General features: G+C 44.3%; 1 protein-coding gene across 2 annotated transcripts; it reads left to right on the top strand.

Moving 5' to 3' along the window:
• Positions 1-348: 348 nt before the first annotated feature.
• LOC117048868 (ER degradation-enhancing alpha-mannosidase-like protein 2) lies at positions 349-15,997 on the top strand. 2 transcript variants are annotated; one of them, XM_033153264.1, is made up of 12 exons: positions 349-556; positions 1,846-1,884; positions 2,263-2,373; positions 3,149-3,188; positions 4,043-4,148; positions 7,974-8,099; positions 9,643-9,854; positions 11,090-11,231; positions 12,021-12,145; positions 12,896-13,040; positions 15,009-15,130; positions 15,442-15,997. In XM_033153264.1, exons 1-12 carry the CDS (start codon positions 441-443, stop codon positions 15,940-15,942), a joined length of 1,785 nt encoding a protein of 594 aa, XP_033009155.1. In that variant the 5' UTR covers positions 349-440; the 3' UTR covers positions 15,943-15,997. The 2 variants fall into 2 exon arrangements, with proteins under 2 accessions (XP_033009155.1, XP_033009156.1); XM_033153265.1 differs by lacking the exon at positions 1,846-1,884.
• Positions 15,998-19,555: the final 3,558 nt, after the last annotated feature.

Raw genomic sequence — 19,555 nt, 5'->3', positions numbered from 1 at the left:
GTGGTTGGACTAGATGACTCTTGTGGGTGGGGGTCTCTTATAACTCTATAATTCTATGCTCCAATGATTCAACACATTCGGAAAGCCAGCCTTACTTCCCCCTCTCCCATTTCTCCCTCCCTTCCTTCTGCGATAGGAAGAGCATCAACCAATAGCCAGAACCGGCGCACCGCAGCGGCCTCTACCGGCCACGCCGTTTAGAACACGTCGATACTCCCCTCTGCGCAGGCGCTCTTTGAGATCACCAACCCTTTCATCTCGCGTCATCCCTACCGCCGGGGCGGAAAAGGGCAGGCGGTTCTAATTGGAGCTTGGAGGAGACGGAGTGGGCGTGGCTACAGGAGTGGGCGTGTCCCGGAAGGGAGGCTGCTGGATGGCCGCGGAAGCGGGGAGAGGGAGGCAAGGGCGCCCGGGTTGCCCTCGCTGCGCGCGGCTGATAGATGCTGCTGTCGCCGCCGCCCCTGCACCGGCTGGGCTGGCTCTGGCTGTGGGTGCTGCACTCGCTGGGGCAGCCCCCTCCGGCCGCCGGGAAGGAGGTCGACGTCGCCCGCTACAGGTGAGCCCGGACCAGGATGACTGTTGGAGGGAGAGCAGCTCACTGCTCCCTCGTCACCTGGGCTCCTTTGCTTTCCCTTTTCTAAAGGCTCTGTGGTTCCAGGCAGATTTTCAACAGGTGAAGCCTCTCCTTTCCATGGCGTGCCTCTCTGGCTGGCCACGTTGAATTCTACCTGCCATCAAGTCTCCCGCAGGGACAACGGGAGGGGAAAGGGTGGTGTCAGCCCTGCTCTCAGATGGAAAACCGAGGGTGTGGGAGAGCGGAAATCCTCTAATACTTACATGCAGCTGTATTTATCCGTTTGCTTTTTTTTTTAAGTGTTTGTGGTCTAATAGTGAGAATGAAATAAAAAGTCAGGGGATGAGGATTAGACTTTAGATGGCAAGTTCTACCCTTGTAGAAGACGGTAAGAAACGACAGTCATTTTATTCATGTGTTTGTTTAAATATCTTAGGGATGTGGCTTCGTGGAAAAGTAAACAAGGTATCATAGCCATGGGGAAATCATAAAAATAACCGAGGGCATACTGCTCTTGACATATGCAGGTCTTTGTGGTCATGGTTAAAAGCAGCTGTGAAGAACTTTGAAGCAACCCCCCCCCCAAAAAAAGTAGATCCTGCAAACCTGAAGTGCTTCCTTTAAGAGAGTAGGGAAAGTGCAGTGGATTCTTGAAAACTATTTATAAGGGAATCTTGAAGACATTGGTTTGGTGTGAAGACATGATCAGAGGCCTTTTTCTCTTCCCTTCTTCTCTGCCTTCCACTGCATTCAGTGTATATCAAGCAGGCAGCAAGAAAGTTGGAAGGAAGAGAATTGCTGAGGTGACCTACTGAGGGCCCATCACAGCCCTGGTATGGGAGTTGCCAAAGATGCATATTTATTCTGCATGGTGCCATTCCCTGTGGAGGATGTAATATTTGAAAGCATCTCATTGTGTAAACCCTAGATGAAAAACATTTATTTTGCTTTTCAGACCAAAATTGTTTCCCAGAGTGGCTCGTGGTGATCAAAAAGTCAATTCAGTCCTTGTGGCGGGAATTGTATGTAAATGAAATTGACAGAGGCCTTGCCCTCAGGTTTACAGACTAAAATGACCAAAAGGAATGGGAACAGAGAGAGAAACTTGCGAATGGAGATCAGTTTGACAGCGTCAGAATTACGTGATTAATTCTGAATTGGCATTTAGCTAGTTGTGGTCATACTGACCTTCCCTTGCTGTTGGTCTTGCTGCCTAGAAGTGATACAACTACCCATTAGTCCAATTAGTGCTTTCCCCATCACTCCTGCAGTTCCAGGGCAACTGGAGCAGAGCTCTTTCTGGCTGGAAGATGGGAAGCATACTTATTGCGGCTGCTCCATTTCTGGAAGAAGGCTGCTCTCATCCTTGCTGTGATCTTCTTCATGTGGGTGGGGTTTCAGCCTCCTGGCCGCCCGCAAAACTTCCAATTTTGAAGAGAACATACTTTGTTTTTAGATGATATTGCACATGTATTGCATCATACCCCATTTTAGAAGAAGCATTACCTGCTCTGTGAGAGAAAAGAGAATGCGTCTTCTATGATGGCAAGTGTGTTCCACTTTCAAAATTATGGAAGTGCTGTGCTCACCTTTGTAGAGTTCACCTTTTTTGCTGCTGTTGTTCTGTGGTGTTGTCCACTTTTCTGTAACACTAAATTTCTGAAACGTCTTTCCCCCCCTCCCTTTAGAGCGCGAGTCAAGTCCATGTTTTATCATGCTTACGATAATTACCTGGAAAACGCCTTCCCGTATGATGAACTGCGTCCTCTGACATGTGATGGGCAGGACACTTGGGGAAGGTACTGGGAAGACTGAATCTTCTTTCTCTGGTTGCTTGTGGAATTTTGAAATAACACCTTCTTAGGGGATGTCCCTATTTACTAGAGCAGGTGTCGTCATCCCCCACCTGCCATGCTGAGTGAAGCTGATGGGAATTGCAGTCTAACTTCTGGAAGGCCCCATGTTGGGGAAGGCCATGTTAGAGGACATGTCATGCTAAATTTGGCTGATTCTTACTCAGATATTCCAGAGAATCTAGACCCAAGAAACAGGTTAAACAATAAAAAAAGATGTCCATTTTATAACTTCAGTTGTTGAATGCAAAAGCAGCATGGAAAGCTTACAGCATATGCTAGTGGTCCTGGAACAGCATAGATTTAACCTTTTCACTGCCTTTGGAATGGGTTTGTTTTGCCTAGAGAGGAAAGACTGAGGTGCACATGATGAAACTGTTCCAATACATGAAGTGCTGCCACAAAGAAGAAGCCAATTTCTCTGCAGAATTTGATGTAATGGGCTCAAGTTACAGGAGGATGGATTTCAGTAGAGTAGTGGGAGAAACGTCTTAATTGTAGGAGCAGTTTAGCCATGGAACTAACTACCTACGGTGGAGGTGGGCTCTCCCTCACTAGATATTTTCCAACAGAGACTGGACAGCCATCTCTTGCAGCTGCTCCAGTTCTGGTTTTTCAGAGAGGAATCCCATTGGTTAAATGCCAACATGTGCATCTTTCTATGTATTTTGTGGTTGATGCCACATTTGCCTCACCAGCATTGCCTTCCTTTCTTTTTCAGTTTTTCTCTCACACTGATTGATGCACTGGACACTCTGCTAGTAAGTACCATTTGTCAGTAACACCATCTTTCTTAGTTTTCTCAGGTCCTGCTTATTCTCAGGCATATTGCACATTGGTAGGGGGGGAAATTCTGTTCCTCATACTTTCAGTTTCTCCCTATTTTGAACTTCTTTACAAACAAGTAAAATGTCAGCATTACTAAAACCAAGCACAAAATGGATTCACAAATTTGAAAACAAGGGGTTATATCCAACACTATTGTTTCACTTACACAACATAAGTTTCCATAAGCAATGGACCATGCTCCCCTTTCTTGCCTGCAGCTTCCTCAAATCTTCTCCAGAGGGTTGAGGGACCTTTCAGAACAGATTTGAGGGTGCACAGAGAGAGAAAAGGACAGTGTGAGACTGGAAATTCATGTTTGCAGTGCAGGATACAACCCAAATGCAGAAGTAAAATTGTCCATTATCTCCCAGGACAGAGAAATGCCAGCTAATTCCAGACTTGATCCATAAGAACATAGAAAGCTGCTCTATACCGAGTTAGACTCACTGTTCCATCTACCTCAGTATTGTCTACACTGACTGGCAGCAGCTCTCCAGGGTTTCCAGGCAGAGAGTGTCTCCCAGACCTATCTGGAGATGCTAAGGATGGGACCTGGGACCTTCTGTACACAAGGCCAACTTCTGTTGTTGATGCAATGCCAACATTCCAAGTTCTTGCACATTTTCTTCATTAAAACAACTTGAAACCTCAAGGGCAAAGCTATATTGCTCCAGTGTAATATTATGTAATATATTTTTCTTATTGATTTCTACCCTGCCTGCCCCCAAATTTAGATGTTTGCAGTCTCATGAATTGTGTGCTTTCAGTTACATTTATTTCTTCCCAGATTTTGGGGAACGTCTCTGAATTCCAGAGAGTTGTCAGCGTGCTGCAGGAGGGTGTGAATTTTGATATTGATGTAAATGCTTCTGTCTTTGAAACCAACATCAGAGGTGAGCGGAACTCCAAAAGGTCACTTGTCTTGGAAGTATTTTGCATAACAAATTAGTCTAGGGTTGCAGCACAGAGGAAAGATGAGTGTGTAATATAGTATTATAATTCGGAAGAGTAGCCATGTGTAGCCAGTTGTAGCAAAAACAACAAAGAGTCAATTGTAGCAGCCTTTTAAGGATTGACAATTTATTATAGCATAATCTTTCATGGAGCAGAGTCCATAAGAGGTATAAAGTGTAATCCTAAATTGGCAGGCATTATATTAAAAGCACTGGGGGTTAGAAGAATGGAAAATGGAGAGGGAAATAAAAGCTATAGAAATACCCTGTTCAGAGGCAATACAATACCAGATTAGAACAAGGATGGATTAACCAGATATTCCTGAATGCCAGTTCTTATTATTCCTGACCTTTGGCCTTGCTCTCTGGGGCTGATGAGAGTTGCAGCTTCTAGAGCAGGGGTCAGCAACCTTTTCCAGCCATGGGCCCGTCCACCATCCCTCAGACCATGTGGTGGGCCGGACTATATTTTGGAAAAAAAATATGAACGAATTCCTATGCCCCACAAATAACCCAGAGATACATTTTAAATAAAAGCACACATTCTACTCGTGTAAAAACACCAGGCAGGCCCCACAAATAACCCAGAGATGCATTTTTTTTTAAAGGACACATTCTATTCATGTAAAAACAAGCTGATTCACAGACCGTCTGCGGGCTGGATTGAGAAGGCGATTGGGCCGCATCCGGCCTACAGGCCTTAGGTTGCCTACCCCTGTTTTGAGGGTCCCCACTTCCCCACCCCTGTATTAAAGAGAGAAATCAGACAGACATCTATGGCCTTCTGTCCCCTGCCTGTAGGGGTCCTGGAAGCAGTCAGCTGGCAACTGTTAGAAACAGAGAGCTTAGCTACATGGGCTTTTCGTCTTATCCAGCCGAGTTGCTGTTAACATTCTTGTGATGATTCTAATGCAAGCGTTTGCTCTGGTGCTTTTCTGTATTCATTACTAAGGCGCTAAGTTGAATATTTCATGACTTACGCAGTATATTCCTTGCAATGATCAAGGGAAAAGATGTTGCTGGGATAAGAACAATTAATGTGTGTCTCTTGAGAAGCTTAACCAAATGGCTGGCTGCTCTGTAGCCACTGAAAAGGAAGTCAGTTCTGCACACTTCACATTGGCCAATTTGCACAATCAAATCCTGGGTTAAGAAGCCAGGATGTGAAAGTGTCATGCATGCTCGCATGCAGCTCCTTCATGTGAGCGGCATAACAGGCCAAGATTCAGCTTTTGGCCCTAGTTTCTCATTATGTGTGAACCTAGAAACTGTCGTTTATGGGCTTTTGGACAAGACTGGATGTGAGGCCATGGTTTAAATTTGATTTCTAGTTCCTGGCTGGTTTGGAACCCACACAGCATAGCTTATGACTTTGCACATAAAACAAATCTCTGGTTAAAAGCTGAATCATCACTTGTTCAAAAAAACTCATTGCCACCCACAAGTAGCTCCTGCATATACTGACTTCTTAAGCCAGGAATTGTTTGTCCATTTAGTCTGTTTGCTTCTCCTTTTAAACATACTGTGATTGCAAATAAAGGGGCTGGGCATGGTTATCAAGAGGATGGTGGCTAGTCGGCTGTAGATATGCCTGGAGGAAGTGGATTTTCTAGATCCGTTCCAGTCTGGTTTCCGGCTTGGTTTTGGCTCTGAAACATCCTTGGTCGCCCTGATTGACAGCCTCCATTGGGAAAGAGATGGAGGAATGCAACTCTGCTGGTTCTCCTTGATCTCTCAATGGCTTTTGACACCATCGACCATGGTGTTCTGATGGAGTGACTCAGGGAGGTTGGAGTTAGAAGTACAGTGGTACCCCGCAAGACGAATGCCTCGCACAACGAAAAACTCGCAAAACGAAAGGGTTTTGCGAGTTTTTAGTTGACTCGCGAGACGAATTCGTCTATGGCTCTTTTTCGCAAGACGAATTCGTCTGGCGAGGTACCACTGTAAGCACCGGATCCTCGCCCCGCCGTGTTTTAAAGCTGCAGGGAGTGCTGCTGTTCGCTCCTTGCAGCTTTAAAACGCGGCGCGGATCCGGTGCGCGGGGGGGGCGGCGTCGGATCGCGCACGGCCATCCAAAATGGCGGCGCGATCCCACTCCGCCCCCCCGCGCACCGGAGCCTCGTCACGCCGTGTTTTAAAGCTGCAGGGAGCCAACAGCAGCACTCCTGTTCGCTCCCTGCAGCTTTAAAACGCGGTGCCGCGCCATTACAGGGAGCTGTAAAGGCTTACCTTTTTCTCCGGTCGGGAGGGGTGTTGTGCATCGCATCCATCTTGGATCGACTGTGCATGTCTGGAGATCGCAGACATGCACAGTAAAGCTGCAGGGAGCGAACAGCAATGCTTCTGTTCGCTCCCTCTAGCTTTAAAACACGGCGCGGCGAGGCTCCGGTGCGCGGGGGGGCGGAGTGGGATCGCGCCGCCATTTTGGATGGCCGTGCGCGATCCGACGCCGCCTCTCCCCACCGGAGCCTCATCGCGCCACGTTTTAAAGCTGCAAGGAGCGAACAGCAGTGCTGCTGTTCGCTCCCTGTAGCTTTAAAACACGGCGCGGCGAGGCTCCGGTGACGGTCGGAAGGGGCCCCCGGACTTTTTTCCCCATAGGAACGCATTAATTAAATTTTAATGCGTTCCTATGGGAAACGGTGCCTCGCAAGACGAAATTTCCGCAAGACGAAAAGTCTTGCGGAACGAATTAATTTCGTCTTGCGGGGTACCACTGTACTGTATTACAGTGGGGCTGTTGGGTCCCACAAGGGTTCATTCTGTCTCCTAAGCTATTTAAAATATATGTGAAACTGTTGGGAGCTGTTATCTGGGGATTTGGAGCATGGTACTCTGCTCTCTCCCTCCATTTCATAGAAATCAGAGTCCATGAAGGTGTTGGACAGGTGTTTGGAGGCAGCAGTGGACTAGATGGGGGCCAATAAATTGAGGCTGTTTCCAGATAAGACAGAAGTACTGTAGATGGGTAGTTCCTGTGCCCAGGAATTTGGTGTACAACATGTTCTGGAAGGAGTTGCACTCCCCTCTTAAGGAAAAGGCTTGTAGTCTGGGAGTATTCCCAGATCCCAACTTGTCACTGGAGTCTCAAATTGCTTCTGTGCCTAGGAGTGCTTATATCTAACATAGGCGGATTCACCAGCTGCAGCTGTTCCGAAGTCAGAGTAGCCTGGCCTCAGGTGTCCATTCTTGGTGGCCTCCCTTCTGGACTACTGTAGTATGTTGTATGTGGGGCTGCCCTTGAAGACAGTCCGGAGACTGATGATAGTGCAGAATGTGGCTATTAGGCTGGTAAGTGGAGCAACCTGATGGGGCCATGTGGCTGCCAGTGAGGTACCAGGTACCAGGTCCAATCAATCAGTACTAGTAAGTCCTAAATATCAGCTATCTCTGATCCTGTGATTGGCAGGTGAGGCCTTGTTGGGGTGAATCTGGCTGGTGTTGCGGGCTTGTGGACAGTGCCTTTTCCCCACTTGTGGAATGCCTTCCCTAGTGAGGTACATCTGTCTCGTTACTGACATTCCAGAGAAATTCAAAAACATTCCTGTTTACTGAGGCATTTGATGGCTGAAAGAGACTGTGAGATCACTGGCTGAGATACTGTTTTTAGATTTTTGTTTTGTTTTATCAATTATATGTCTGCTGCCATGGCCTCCTTTGGGAGGAAGAGCAAGATACAAATCAAATTAATAATAACATATTCACCCTTTGCCATTGAGACAGCACTACTTTGCTTTTTAAATAAGCTGTTCCCATTTTCAGTGGTCGGCGGACTCTTGTCTGCTCACTTGTTGTCAAAGAAGGCTGGTGTTGAAGTGGAAGCGGGATGGCCCTGCTCTGGGCCCCTCTTGAGGATGGCAGAGGATGCAGCTCGAAAACTTTTGCCAGGTGAGCACTGTTGTGGAATCTGAAAAATCATTTCCTCCCTTTCTGTGTTGCTGCCTTATAGGCTAAACTAGATTATAAGTAATAGGTACCAGGAACTGCAGGGGGACAAATTCTTGCAAATTGCTAGAAGCAGAAGAGATGTAGTTGGATATCTCAAGTGTGTTGAAAATAAATATTTATGCTCTTAATGCAGCCTTCCCCAACCTTGGGTAACCAGATGTTGTTGGACCCTGGACCTGCTAGCTAGGAATGATGGGAGTTGTAGTCCAACAACATCTGAGGACCCACAGTTGGGAAAGGCTGCCCTAATGTATACTGGGCCGAATGTTGCTAAAATCTGAAGTAATGAAAATAGACTCAAGTGCCTGCTTTTTTATCAATAAGTATACCACAGCAGCAAAAATAGTAATATGGCTAAGTAGTGGATAATGTGGGACACGGGTGGCGCTGCGGTCTAAACCACAGAGCCTAGGGCTTCCGATCAGAAGGTCGGCGGTTCGAATCCCTGGAACAGGGTGAGCTCCCATTGCTCGGTCCCAGCTCCTGCCAACCTAGCAGTTCTAAAGCACGTCGAAGTGCAAGTAGATAAATAGGTACCGCTCTGGCGGGAAGGTAAACGGCATTTCCGTGCACTGCTCTGGTTCGCCAGAAGCGGCTTAGTCATGCTGGCCACATGACCCGGAAGCTGTACTCCGGCTCCCTTGGCCAATAAAGCGAGATGAGCATTGCAACCCCAGAGTTGTCCGCAACTGGACCTAATGGTCAGGGATCCCTTTACCTTTACCTAGTGGATAATGTAATGGCTCTGATAAATACCTAAGATGTGAAATAATGCAGCTAATGCAATGTTTACTTTGAGGAAGTAGAAAGTCATTAAAAGTGCTGTATATGGCATGTATTTGTCACTAAGCATTCATTGCACACTTGAGCTAAAACAGAACATACAGTCTTTGCTGTGTATTTGAATAGCGATGATCATTTTAACTTGTGGTTACTTGGATTCGCATTTTGTTCCCCTATGAATGGGCTACTGTTAAACTGGAATACAAATCCCAATCTATACAACAGAAACCTCTTTGAGCAAAGTAGTTCTTCAGTATACAGCTGTGTTCTTGTGTCTGTGTGTTTTGGAAAATCTTTAAATTATTGTCATAAGCCTAGGAAATCTATTGGTTGCCAAGCCCATTGAGCTTGATTGAACAGTGTATCGGGGTTGCTCACCAGAAGCAGGTAACAATTCCTTATGGGTAAATACCTTGCTTACCAGACCTGCTGTTCAAATTTTGCTGTACGCTATAGGTGACGAGGCAGACAAACCTACATTTCCCAATGCATTGAATTAGGCAATCTTCCCAGTAGTTGTCCTGACTTGTTTGCCCACTGTTTAGATTGTGCTGGGTTGTCACATGACTTGTTGTTAAAACTAGAAACACGCCTGATAGGAGACTTGCAGGAGTATTTGTGGAACCAACCTTGGGAGAATCCACAGTTTGAACTGTATTACCTACACTGGGCCCCCAGTTATGCTAGTTCTGTTTTGAAGCCTTTCAGACTCCAACTGGAATGCCATATGGGACAGTGAACTTACTACACGGAGTAAACCCTGGAGAGACGCCAATTACTTGTACTGCTGGAATTGGTACATTTATAGTGGAATTTGCTACATTAAGTCATCTTACAGGTGACCCAATATTTGAGGATGTTGCCAGAAAGGCTCTTAAGACCCTCTGGAAAAATCGTTCTGATATTGGCTTGGTGAGTGGAAAAACCTCATGTCACACTTTTCAACTACATAGTTTGATTTCTGTTGAAAGTATGGTTGAATTCTTTTAAAACGCTGCCACTGAAGCACATTGATTGCAAGAATATAACAGTACCAAGTCCACCATGTACCATAAACGTACACAGGCTGGTATAAGCTGAATCCTACTCCCAAACCTCTGTTGTTTGTCTACATCAAGGATGAGCATGATGAGCATCGCCGTTTTTCAATAGCTTGTGGTCCAGATACCTTGAGCTTTTTTGCAAGAATACAATGGGCGATCATATTAGAAGATGGCTTGTTGAAGTTACAATACTTGTAGAAACCTGCATTGCTTGCTACTAGTCACTTCCTACCTCCACATTCTTACAATTTGTTTTAAAAAAAGATTTGCTCTTACATTTTCTCAGGTATACAAATCAGTTCAGGAATTTCCTCATTGGTCATTTTACATCATCATCATCATCATCTTAAATGAATCTCTTCTGTCATGGAACTCAAGAGAGCATACATGACCCATTCAGACACTGACCAGACTCAGACCTGCTTAAGTTTAGCAAGGTGGTGGCCTCATGTGCCTTCAGACCCTCCCACTCCCATCCACCACCCATTAGCCATTGGTCTTTGTTTTCACTGAAAACTGGTATGATCCACAAAGTGATTGTCACAGGATTTAATGTGGAAGTGAAATTCACTCTGGGGGAAATCCAGTGTATTCAGTTGCGTTCTAGGTTTATAGTATGTTCTAGGACAAATCCAAGAACTTGGAACTGAAAAGCAGCTGGGATTTTAAATAAAAGTCAGAACAGTTGATGCCATGATGAGCATTCTGTTTTTAAAAGACTGTGTTAATGAATCATTAATGTCACATGTTAGAGATGCCTGGTTCTGTGTTAGTTCTCCTAAGCAGAGTAGACTCATTGAAGTTAATGAACATGGCTAACTTATATCCATTAATTTCAATGGGCCTATTCTGAGTAAAAATTAGTTGATTACCACACAGTGGTTTTTTAAGAATTGGTACAGTAGCACACATTGTTGGCACTAAATGCATGTTAGAAGGGCTGCAGAAATTAAGATTTTTTTTGTTACGTCTTTGTGCTTTTTGGGAGCTTGTACAGATAACAAACCAAGGATCTATTGTTCGCTGAAATGTATAGAAATGTAAACCTATGCTAATTTCAATCCATAGCTTTTAATAAATGGGAGTTGTTGTTTTTTCTTTCAGGTAGGTAATCATGTTGATGTGGTAACCGCCAAATGGGTAGCCCAGGATGCTGGCATTGGAGCTGGAGTAGATTCCTATTTTGAGTATCTTGTTAAAGGAGCCATCCTATTGCAGGACGAGGAGCTGATGTCAATGTTTCTAGGTGAGTTCAGAAAGGGCCATAGCCCAGTGGCAGGGCATCTTCTTTGCATGCCAGAGGTCCCTGGTTCCATCCCTGGCATCTCCAGGTAGGGTCAGGAAATACCTCTGCCTGACAATCTGGGATAGTCATTGCCAGCCATGGTGGACAATGCTCATTGGCTTCCTTCCTTCATCACATTAGAGAAGGGCTGTAGCTCAGGGATATAACATCTGCTTTGCATGCAAGAGGTCCCAGGGTTTGGGGATCTCTCTTCTCTGCAGCCTTAGAGAGCTGCTTATAGTCAATGTGGACAAAACTGAGCTAGATGGGCCAATGATCTGACTCAGGCAGTGACATGTGATGGTCTTGTTCAATGGCGATGAGCACAATCAGGAGAATCACACTTTAAAGCTTCTGATTATGCATCGGCAGCCCTGTCTCTGCCAGCCCCTGTCAGGTGTGGGACAGGTGCAGATGGTTTGAGGAAACTGTCTTGCAGCCAAATTGGAACAGGTGCCAGGCCAAATTAGGACGCATGTCCAGGCCATGGCCCCAGAGGCTCCTTGCCCCTGCTTTAATGATAACTTATGTGCCATTTTTTTCTTTCCCTCCTTGAACCGCAACTGCTCTGTATAAGCTCATGTGTTGTGAGCAGAGTTCCTTTTTAAAATATTTATAAAAGGAAATTCGGATGATAACTGTGTTCTTTGAAATGTATGCAAATAGAATATATGAAAGCCAGTTCGTTTTCATTTGCTCTGAAATTCTTCTTCCAATGTTTATCGTTCATTTTGACTTTTTTTCCTGTAGACTACAACAAAGCTATAAGCAACTACACAAAATTTGATGATTGGTACCTCTGGGTTCAGATGTATAAAGGAACAGTCTCGATGCCTGTTTTTCAGTCCCTTGAGGCCTACTGGCCTGGCTTGCAGGTAAGGGCTCACGAAGAACAGCTGTGTTTTAGCTAAAGAACTTGTGGCTCTTCATATGTTGTTGGAAGCTGTGGTCAAGCAATACTTGGTGGCGACAGGTTCCACCCCTGTTTTAATTGCTTGTGTTCTTTGTAATTCCATTTGTACAGTAAAACTGAGTACCTGCGTCAGAGTAGGCTTCCAATGCAGTATAACATGAATCCAGTCTTTTTGCCTGTGTTGGATAATCCTGTACTTAAATCAGAAGTGTCAAAGCAGATGAGGGCCAATATCTGCACTGGGAAAACCAGCTGTGGCTTTTTCTTGCTAAGAAAACAGTTAGCAATAATCCACTTTTCGTTGTCTCTCTGATCCCGTGTGAACTGTAATTCCGCTGAGAATCTGACAAAGGCTGTTTTAGTATCTAGGAATGAAAATGAATGATTTCCTAAAACAGAGTAGCCCTATTAAACTTGAACATGTTATTTCTAGTAGATTTCTTTCCAGATTTTTTTTTTAAACTGGTTGCCACTGAGGTGTCCGTCCTATGGTTATTTTATATCCCAAGTCTTCTTACAGACATGCTTTCATTACATAATTGATTGTGCTATTACAGTTCTTCCCCCTCCCCCCCTTTTTCCTTTTAAAAAAGCAGATCGAGTACTATTTGAGGGTTCTAGTTGTGCACTGTGCTTGGTTTGATTATATCTGCTATGCTCCATTCTTTCTGTTACCTCACTGGGTTTTTTCTGGTTTTGTTATTCCTCCCAGAGCCTCATTGGAGACATAGATAGTGCAATGCGAACATTCCTCAATTATTACACTGTTTGGAAGCAGTTTGGTGGGTTGCCTGAGTTCTACAATATTCCCCAGGGTTATACAGTGGAAAAGCGTGAAGGGTATCCACTTAGACCTGGTAAATGAGAAATAAGTATTTTGTATGTGGCATCTTTCATTTGTTGTTTACAAGGCATATAAATACTGCAGATGTATGTTTAAACAAAATAATTTATATACTGCTTAACTACAGTAATCTCCAAGCAGTTTACAAGGATGAAATACTGAAAGTAAATATTGGTTAGAACTATAAAATCAAACTCCAGTTAAAATGCCTGCTGGAACAACAACAACAACAAAATGTCTTCAGTAGGCGCTGGAAGCTCAGCAGGGAGGGAGGAAGTCTTCATGACATTCCTCCTAGGAGTGCAGGAATAAAACTGCTTGCACATTTGCAAAACTAGGCATGGTTTCAAAGCAGATGAGGAGACTGTGTGTTAATATTCCTGCTTTGCAGGTGGTTGGAGATGACCCTCAAGACTCCTTCCAATTCTATGATTCCATTATGTCATCTTGAAGCAAGTGCCATAAAATTGGGCCCACAATACTAAACACAACGGCTCCTGGTGAATACGAGCCATGCATGCAAGATAGGGCAACCACTAACACCCCCAAAGACCTCAGTGATTAAGAAGAGATACAAGGGATTAGGCAGGTATCCTGGACCCAAATTGTTAAGCGCCTTGTAAAGTAATATAAAAACCTTGAGCGTGGCTTAGTAGCGTATGGGCAGTCAGTGTAAACTTTTGAACACTGCAGTTATGTGCTGGCGGTAATCTGTCCCCATCGACAGTCTAGCCCACAGCATTTTGCATCAGCTGGAACCTCTGGACCAGGCCCAAATGCAGCCCCACATAGAGCACACTGCAATAATAGAGTCTTGAGGTTACTAATGCATGGATCACCATCCAGCAATGGCCATAGTCAGCATACCAGCTGTAGCTAGTAAAAGGCACTCCTCATCACCAAGGCCTCCTTAGCCTCCAGCAACAAAGATATACAGGAGACTCCCCCCCTCCCCCCCAAAAAGTCCAAGCCTCTTCTTTCAGAGGGAGCATCCAGAACAGGCAACTGTCCAGTCTCCCAAACACATGAACCACCATCCCAAAGGGCTTCCGTCGTCCCACGGTTCATGCTTAGTTTACTGGTCCTCGTCCAGATCACCCCTCCACCTAGGCAAGTGTTCAGATCATGCATAGCATCCCCTGACTCAATGTTATGGAGAAGTAGACCCGTGTGTTAATAGCCTATTGATGACCCTTAGCCCCAAATATCCTAAAGACTGCACCCAGTGACGTCATATAGATATTAAACAAGATTGTTTAAGACTTTAGCTTGTGCCTTGTGCCTTGTTTTTGGGTGATCTCCAAGTTGCTTTGTGGTTTGCCTTGGTTATAGATAAATCTATAGTTCAAAAACATTTCAGTCTAAGTGGCTCCTGAACCTCTTTCTGTTAAAAATAGGGTTCCAAATGCATATTGTTCTCTGGTGTTGCTGAAGGCAGCAGCTTTGAACAGCGAATGCAGAATAAAATGAGTTCCAAACTACGTGGCATGATGGGGGGAATAGTTTTAAGGAAAACTGATTCTTTTATCCCTCATTCAAGTAATAGATGACCTCTGTTTTGAACTATTGTGTGTTCTGAATCTTTGGGAAGCTGTGCAGGTGTTTGCTGTGTGTTGAATAAATACATGTGTATGCAACGATGTAGCTTAAGGGGTGGGATTCACCTCATCAGTTGAAACCCCCTCTCCTTCATGTGCCTCCTGAAATTAGCTCAGGAGCATAGCTGTCAACCTTCCCCACTGCTATATACATAGCTGTCAACCCTCCCTGCTGTTTCCCAATGCTATAATAAGGGAATTTCCCGCAAAAAAGGGGAAAGGTTGACAGCTATGCTCAGGAGTTCAGGAGAACCCCCCAAGTACAGCAAGGGGGAGGGGGGATAATTCCATCTGGAAAGCTGATAATCTTGTGCATACAGATTATTTGTTATAGCGCAACATTGATTTCCACCCAAGCTTTTTCTTTTTTGTATTTTTTGCAGAACTGATAGAGAGCGCAATGTACCTGTATCGTGCTACCCAAGATCCCACCCTTTTGGAACTGGGCAGAGATGTTGTAGAGGCAATAGAAAAAATCAGCAAGGTTGAGTGTGGCTTTGCAACAGTTAAGTATTTCTCCTGAACTATCTTCCTCTGCCCCCTCCTTTTTAGTAATGGACTAGCGTGTCCCTCTCAAGCATTCTTTTCTCACTAGCAAAAGTTAACCTAACAGAATGTGTTGTTTTGGTTGGTTTGTGTGTTTTATTCTGTGGCACAAATATGACACTGATTCTAAATTCTGCTTATTTCAACAATAGACTTGAACAGATCTCTTCATTCATGCCACTGTATATTTCTCAGAATGTTGCTGAAACAATTGTAAGACAGATTCTGGCATATGCAGTGTAACCACTTTTCCCTCCCTTTATTTTAAAGATCAAAGACCTGCGAGATCACAAACTAGATAACCGCATGGAGTCCTTCTTCCTGGCTGAAACAGTGAAATATTTGTATCTACTGTTTGATCCTGACAACTTCATTCATAACAATGGGTCATCCTTTGACGTCGTACTGACACCCTATGGAGAATGTGTTCTTGGTGCTGGTGGATACATCTTCAATACTGAAGCTCATCCCATAGACCCTGCTGCACTGCACTGTTGTAGGAAACAAAAGGAAGAGCAGTGGGAGGTAGAAGATCTAGTGAGAGAGTTCTATTCTCTGAAAAGAAGCAAGAAGTTCACTTTGACAAGAACTTCCGGAGGAAGAGAAGCAGAGAGGCACAAAGACTATGCAGATACTTCTTCAGAAGGCCGCAAAGAGCAAATGAACACTAAACAGAAAGAGAAAAGGAAAATCCCACTCCTGAGCTGCCCTAGTCAACCATTTAACTCCAAACTGGCTGTTCTAGGGCAGGTCTTCTTAGACAATACTTGATTCCTTTGCTCTGATTCAGAGTTGTTGAATTCAATAAATATGTATTTTATTTGCATTTTTCTGTTGCTGTTTCCTTAGGGGGATATCTATCTACATCTTCAAATGGGAGTAAATTCTGTTTGGGCATACATCCACTTTGGAAAGCAGAAGTATTTTGAGAACAACAAAAAGCAGTTGTATGACACTTAGTATAGCTTTAGTTCCCAGATTGTGCCAGCCCCCTGCATGCCTTGTTGGTTAACTTTTCTCTATCTCTCTTTCAGAGAGTGTTCATACTCTTTAACCACAGGCAGCAAGGCAGGTTTGATCTGATATTAAATACAGTAATACCTTGGGTTACGTGTGCTTCAGGTTGCGTTTTTTCAGGTTCTGAACGCAGCAAACCCGGAAGTGTTTACTTCCAGGTTTCGCCCAGCGAGCATGCACAATTCGCGCATGCGCAGAAGTGCGATATTGCGCGTGTGCGATATCGGTGCTCGGGTTACGGACTTTTTGGGGTGCAAACGGCACCCCGGAACAGATCGGGTCCATAACCTGAGGTACCACTGTAGTCATGTTGGCCTCATGCAATAAGAAATATTGTAAGCAAGTATTTGAACTGCATAATCTTTAGGCATATGTGTTTAGAAGACAAAAATAGGTTACATGCCCAGGTTGTGGGTACCTGGATGCAACACCATTACCTGGGTGAGACTCGTTCAAAACTTAAACAGCTGAACCTAAATAAGTTGTAGTTTGAAAACTTGTCACACACTGTTCCAATAAAATGTTGTCTTGGTCTGTAGTCAGCAAGATGTTTGTTTACAGCATGGTGACAGGGAGGATCTTTTGGTGATGATTACTGACTAAAATGTGCTGCAGATACAGTGTACTGAACTGTGGTAGCTCTGTCCTGCAAAGTACCTGATTCAGATTTCACTCTCGCCACGAGTTTGCTACATGGCCCTTAGTCAAACAGCTGTGCAATCACACTTTGCCTGCTATTTGCAAGATGTAGATAACATACAGTACTAACCTACAGAGTTGTCATAAAGATTGCTGAGATAATTATGCTGGGTGCTTCGAATTCTCACATCCTGTATACATGTTAAGTTGATGGCTGTGAGAACAGATGGATTCACACATTTCTATCATAGACATTAAAGAGAAGGGTGATTATTTGTAGTCTTGGGGCTTTCCAACTAGGACACGATGGTGGCTTCTGTTTTGTATGTGATTGTTCTGGCAAAGACATCCCCATCTATCCTACTCTATAGCTGGGAGTACTTTTTGTTTAAAGCAGGGGTTTTTTTGAGGGAATGCAGCTTCCATTTTAAGATGCATTGCTTTTCTTTGTTCAGAGAGAAGCAAACCATGAGTGCTGGCTTGCAACTTTGTTCCCCAGTGTGGCAACTGCAAGACTGAAAAATAAATGATGCAAGCAAAAAGAAAGGGGGAAGAAACCTCTTGCAGGCAGAGACTTTTGTTTCTATTTTTATATACAATACCTATTTACATAAGGGGTACTTCTTATAAATAATAAATGGCAATAAGTGAACTAGAGGAAGGCTATAAATCCTGGAACACGTAGAGATGGGGCTGGTATAAGTTCCATGTTGGCAATTTCTAGGATTTCTGCCAGATTCTAAACAGACAGTTTGTCTGGAAGGAGCAGAAAAGCTCCCATTTTGTGATTATGGGTCAGAATAATTGCATAGAAGCAACTTGCATTTACTTTTTCTTTCCACTTACATATTCTCATATCCCATTTAAGGACAAAACCCTGTGATTTCACCTCAGCCAACGTCCCAGCTTCGTTTTACTATCTACTCTGTTGAAGTTATGGAGAGGAACTTGAAAGCTTGTAGGCCAATTTCTTGCAAGTTGGTTGGCCTAATTAATTAAGTTAGTTAGTTAGTTAAGTTGGTTGGCTACTATGGATTATGTTGTTGTTGTTCAGTCGTTCAGTCGTGTCCGACTCTTCGTGACCCCATGGACCAGAGTACGCCAGGCACGCCTATCCTTCACTGCCTCTCGCAGTTTGGCCAAACTCATGTTAGTAGCTTCAAGAACACTGTCCAACCATCTCATCCTCTGTCGTCCCCTTCTCCTTGTGCCCTCCATCTTTCCCAACATCAGGGTCTTTTCTAGGGATTCTTCTCTTCTCATGAGGTGGCCAAAGTACTGGAGCCTCAACTTCAGGATCTGTCCTTCTAGTGAGTACTCAGGGCTGATTTCTTTGAGAATGGATAGGTTTGATCTTCTTGCAGTCCACGGGACTCTCAAGAGTCTCCTCCAGCACCATAATTCAAAAGCATCAATTCTACGGCGATCAGCCTTCTTTATGGTCCAGCTCTCGCTTCCATACATTACTACTGGGAAAACCATAGCTTTAACTATACGGACTTTTGTCGGCAAGGTGATGTCTTTGCTTTTTAAGATGCTGTCTAGGTTTGTCATTGCTTTTCTCCCAAGAAGCAGGCGTCTTCTGATTTCGTGACTGCTGTCACCATCTGCAGTGATCATGGAACCCAAGAAAGTGAAATCTCTCACTGCCTCCATTTCTTCCCCTTCTATTTGCCAGGAGGTGATGGGACCAGTGGCCATGATCTTAGTTTTTTTGATGTTGAGCTTCAGACCATATTTTGCGCTCTCTTCTTTCACCCTCATTAAAAGGTTCTTCAATTCTTCCTCACTTTCTGCCATCAAGGTAGTATCATCAGCATATCTGAGGTTGTTGATATTTTTTCCGGCAATCTTAATTCCGGTTGGGGATTCATCCAGTCCAGCCTTTCGCATGATATATTCTGCATATAAGTTAAATAAGCAGGGAGACAATATACAGCCTTGTCGTACTCCTTTCCCAATTTTGAACCAATCAGTTGTTCCATATCCAGTTCTAACTGTAGCTTCTTGTCCCACATAGAGATTTCTCAGGAGGCAAATGAGGTGATCCGGCACTCCCATTTCTTTAAGAACTTGCCATAGTTTGCTGTGGTCGACACAGTCAAATGCTTTTGCATAATCAATGAAGCAGAAGTAGATGTTTTTCTGGAACTCTCTGGCTTTCTCCATAATCCAGCGCATGTTTGCAATTTGGTCTCTGGTTCCTCTGCCCCTTCGAAATCCAGCTTGCACTTCTGGGAGTTCTCGGTCCACATACTGCTTAAGCCTGCCTTGTAGAATTTTAAGCATAACCTTGCTAGCGTGTGAAATGAGTGCAATTGTGCGGTAGTTGGAGCATTCTTTGGCACTGCCCTTCTTTGGGATTGGGATGTAGACTGATCTTCTCCAATCCTCTGGCCACTGCTGAGTTTTCCAAACTTGCTGGCATATTGAGTGCAGCACCTTAACAGCATCCTCTTTTAAAATTTTAAATAGTTCAGCTGGAATATCATCACTTCCACTGGCCTTGTTGTTAGCAAGGCTTTCTAAGGCCCATTTGACTTCACTCTCCAGGATGTCTGGCTCAAGGTCAGCAACCACATTTCCTGGGGTGTATGAGACCTCCATATCTTTCTGGTATAATTAACTATGGATTATAGCGTCCCTAAACATTTGAGTTCACAGGGGTGCTTAGAAAATCCACGTGAAGTGCTTCAAATATTCTAACATGCAGTAGGCTAGTAATATA

This window comes from Lacerta agilis, chromosome 6 (assembly GCF_009819535.1).
Source record: "Lacerta agilis isolate rLacAgi1 chromosome 6, rLacAgi1.pri, whole genome shotgun sequence".
NCBI lineage: Eukaryota > Metazoa > Chordata > Lepidosauria > Squamata > Lacertidae > Lacerta > Lacerta agilis.
Note: the sequence above shows the minus strand (reverse complement) of the source record. Positions and strands in the feature narration are given on the sequence as shown.